At 49.6% G+C, this 3,120-nt stretch overlaps 1 protein-coding gene across 1 annotated transcript; it reads right to left on the bottom strand.

The window, feature by feature from the left end:
* Positions 1-680: 680 nt before the first annotated feature.
* LOC127342553 (peroxidase 2-like) lies at positions 681-2,067 on the bottom strand. The gene is made up of 2 exons (XM_051368529.1): positions 1,711-2,067; positions 681-1,621 (listed from the first exon to the last, which is right to left on the bottom strand). Exons 1-2 carry the CDS (start codon positions 2,005-2,007, stop codon positions 854-856), a joined length of 1,065 nt encoding a protein of 354 aa, XP_051224489.1. The 5' UTR covers positions 2,008-2,067; the 3' UTR covers positions 681-853.
* Between the last annotated feature and the right edge of the window lie 1,053 nt (positions 2,068-3,120).

Here is a 3,120-nt window from a genome sequence, read left to right as displayed (position 1 = left end):
TGCAAGGTCAAGAACTTATTACTGAATTAGACTTAAGTATTTATATGGCATTTGGATGCACCCTTTCGGTAAAAAAGATCGTACAATGGTGTTCTTTTACAACGAAAATCAGAGGACAAAAATACAGGGTTGGAGGAAGAGCCTAAGACAAGTGTTAGAAGAAAAGTCTCTGTATCACAACAAAATAGAAAGTGAGCAAGTACAACAAGTCAATCATGGATTGGGAGAGAAGAAGAGTAGTGCATCGTGGTGAGGTTTGGAGTGGCGAGGGAAATAAGGAAGCACACATCCCTTGGGCAGAGGAGATGGCGCGTCAGTGACAAATATATTGTTGAAAATTGATTACTGCGAACTCAAGATATCACCATTTGGAAAGAGGAAAAACTACGAATTGCTTCTTGCAGATAATTAATCATGATGCTACTTCGTAGAAATAGAGGAGCATTTTCTTTACATGTGAATTTTCATGCGTGTTTATGCAAATGTACATAATAGAAACTAGCAAGCTCAAAGATGGCAACCCATGTGCATTCAACTAGCAAGCTCAAAGATGGGAGCAACAAACTATCAATTGACAATCATATACAATAGAGATTAACATATCGATCTAACTCATGAATCACATTAAATAAGAATTTATACGTTCGAGGTAGTGGTCAAACAAGAATTACGAACGTGCATGGTTCAAATGAATGAATGAACAAACTAAAAAGGTGGACCAGAAGAGAACAGCAAAGAGCACGATTCTAGGGAACATTATTAATTCTGATTTTCTGACTAGTCTAGGGCGTCAGTCAAGATGGCCAGATGATCAACCGGTGTAGCTAGGTAGGGCACTAGCTAAGGCCGGGGCCTAGGGCTTGTTGATGAAAGCGCACGTGTTCCTGATCTCGCCCTCGGCGCTGGTCTTGACCCCGATGTATCCCATCTTCACCATAGCATCTTCGAAGTCATGGTTCCACTGGATTGGGCCTAAGAACTTGCCACGGAAAAGGGGGCGTTTACCGGCATAGAACTCCACCAAGCCCTCGGTCTCCGTGGACGTGGTGAGCGACGCGTCGGAGTTGAAGAGCACGTTCCGGCTCAGGACGTTCGTGTAGTACTGGATGTCCAGCTTGTCGGGGGTGATAGCATCCTGCAACACGTTTACGCTGCGGGTGGCTGTCAGTTGCTGGGCGAGCTTGGGCTCCATGGCGGTGCTAGAGTTGGCAACCGGCGGGAGACGGTCGGGGAAGGAGGAGCAGTCGGAGCGCCCGATGGAGTGCGCGCCGGAGAGCACGACCATATCGTCCTGGCTGAGCCCCTTGGCGGCGAACATGGCCGTAGTTAGGTTGAGGTCCCCGAAGGGCGGGGGCAGGTTCTGGAAGGTATCGCCGGCGCGTGACACCTTCCCGTCGTACCGACCGGCTGGCACGCGGTAGTTGATTCTGCCGGAGCTTAAGCTGTAGCTGGCGTCGCGGCCGGCAAAGGCGACGACGTCGGCGCAGGAGACGACGCCTGGGCAAGCCTTCTCCAGGGCGGCCTTTGCCGCGTCGATCACCTCGAAGCCGCGCAGGCTGAGGTTCGGGAAAGCCGTCCTCTCCGTGTCAGCGCCGCTCAGCAAGACGGAGCCGTCGCAGCCCTGAATCGAGTGGCAGCATTGTTAGCCATGCATGCACGAACTAAGAGACGGATATTAGATACTACAAGAAATGGATATATTGTCGGTACCTGGACGAAGCAGTCGTGGAAGAAGAGGCGTATAAGCCCGGCCTTCTCGCCGGCGGTGGCTTTCTCCACGACCTCCCTCACGATCTTCTCCGCCTGAGGGCACCTGCCCATGTGGGTATAATAGCCAACCCTGAGTCCAGGGGTAGGGTTCGCCGGAGGATAATAAGCCGGCGGTCGGAACCGATAGGGCAGGTTGGGATTCGGGCGTGGGAAGCCGTAGCCGGCGTAGACTGCAAATTCGCAGGACACGGCACCGACCAAAGACGCGATCACGGCGAGAAGGGCAAGTTTGGCCATCCTCCTAGCTACGTACTGCTCGGGTCAGCTAGATGCTCCTTGTGTTTGCTCGAGAGTCGAGAGAAGTGAACATGGGATGAACTAAACTTGCTGTTTTGCATGTGTATTTATAATCCAGCAGGCTGACTTTTGCAGGCGATGTTGGTTGGTTTGTCAACTGGCCAGCAAGGGAGCACACACATGGCCATGATCCACCATAGGGCGACTTCGTCGACCATCATCCTTCATGTATAGTTGGAAACTAGGAAATGATGAGGCATGTAGAAGCGGTCAATTAATTAGCATGTAGTACTTACTAGGACATATACTATGTGTACAGAAATAGCAACTGTACAACTGGGTGATCACATTTTTGGCTAGTTAAGTACATAGTGAAATAATCTACTAACTTACTAAGTGTGCCTGTGTGTGTTGACCGAGGGTTATACGTGCCTTCATAAAGAATTAGGAAACTGGGGCGAAGGTGCGTCATTAATATGCTCCTTTTACCAAGGTTTAGTAGATGCATGGTCTCTTTGGAGCCTCTGTATCGTTAGCGGTTTAGGCTCACTACTTGAAAACGTATCTTTGCCGTGTATTTTTATCTTTGTCGGGTGTCTTTATTTAGGTACATGGCAAAGATCCTCTTCGCCGGGTGCCAAATATAAATACACGGCGAAGAAAACTGTACCGAGTGTTAGCATCCGGCGAAGAAAACTGTGCCGAGTGTTAGCACCCACGAAGAACAAGAACACTGTACAATAGGGAAAAGACACTCGGTAAATAAATACACACGGCGAGGTGGCTCTTTTCCGAGTGCTAGAATGGGACACTCGGCGAAGAGGGCTGCCACGTGCCGTATAACGCGCATGTCTGGGGGGGGGGGGGGGGGGGGGGGGGGGGGATAACGATGGCTTTCTTCGCTGGGTGTCTATACCCGGCAAAGATCATCTTCGCCGGGTGTTTTTTGTAGATACACGACAAAGTCAAATTTTAAGGGAGGCACCATTTCTCCCGCCCAACTATACTTTTCTTTGCCGTGTGTATTCTAGAAAGCACACGGCAAAGAATGCCTTTGCCGGGTGTATTCTAGAACACGGAAAATATCCTTTTTACCTTGTATTACATCAAGAT

This window comes from Lolium perenne, chromosome 1 (genome assembly GCF_019359855.2).
Source record: "Lolium perenne isolate Kyuss_39 chromosome 1, Kyuss_2.0, whole genome shotgun sequence".
Classification (NCBI taxonomy): Eukaryota; Viridiplantae; Streptophyta; class Magnoliopsida; order Poales; family Poaceae; genus Lolium; species Lolium perenne.
The sequence above is the reverse complement of the archived record's forward strand: the minus strand, read 5'-3'. Positions and strand labels throughout refer to the sequence as shown.

Excerpts from the sequence above, each read along its gene's own strand:
- LOC127342553 (XM_051368529.1), bottom strand. The coding sequence starts at position 2,007 with ATGGCCAAACTTGCCCTTCTCGCCGTGATCGCGTCTTTGGTCGGTGCC. Across the intron at positions 1,622-1,710 it reads TCCACGACTGCTTCGTCCAG|GGCTGCGACGGCTCCGTCTT; the intron begins GTACCGACAATA and ends CACTCGATTCAG.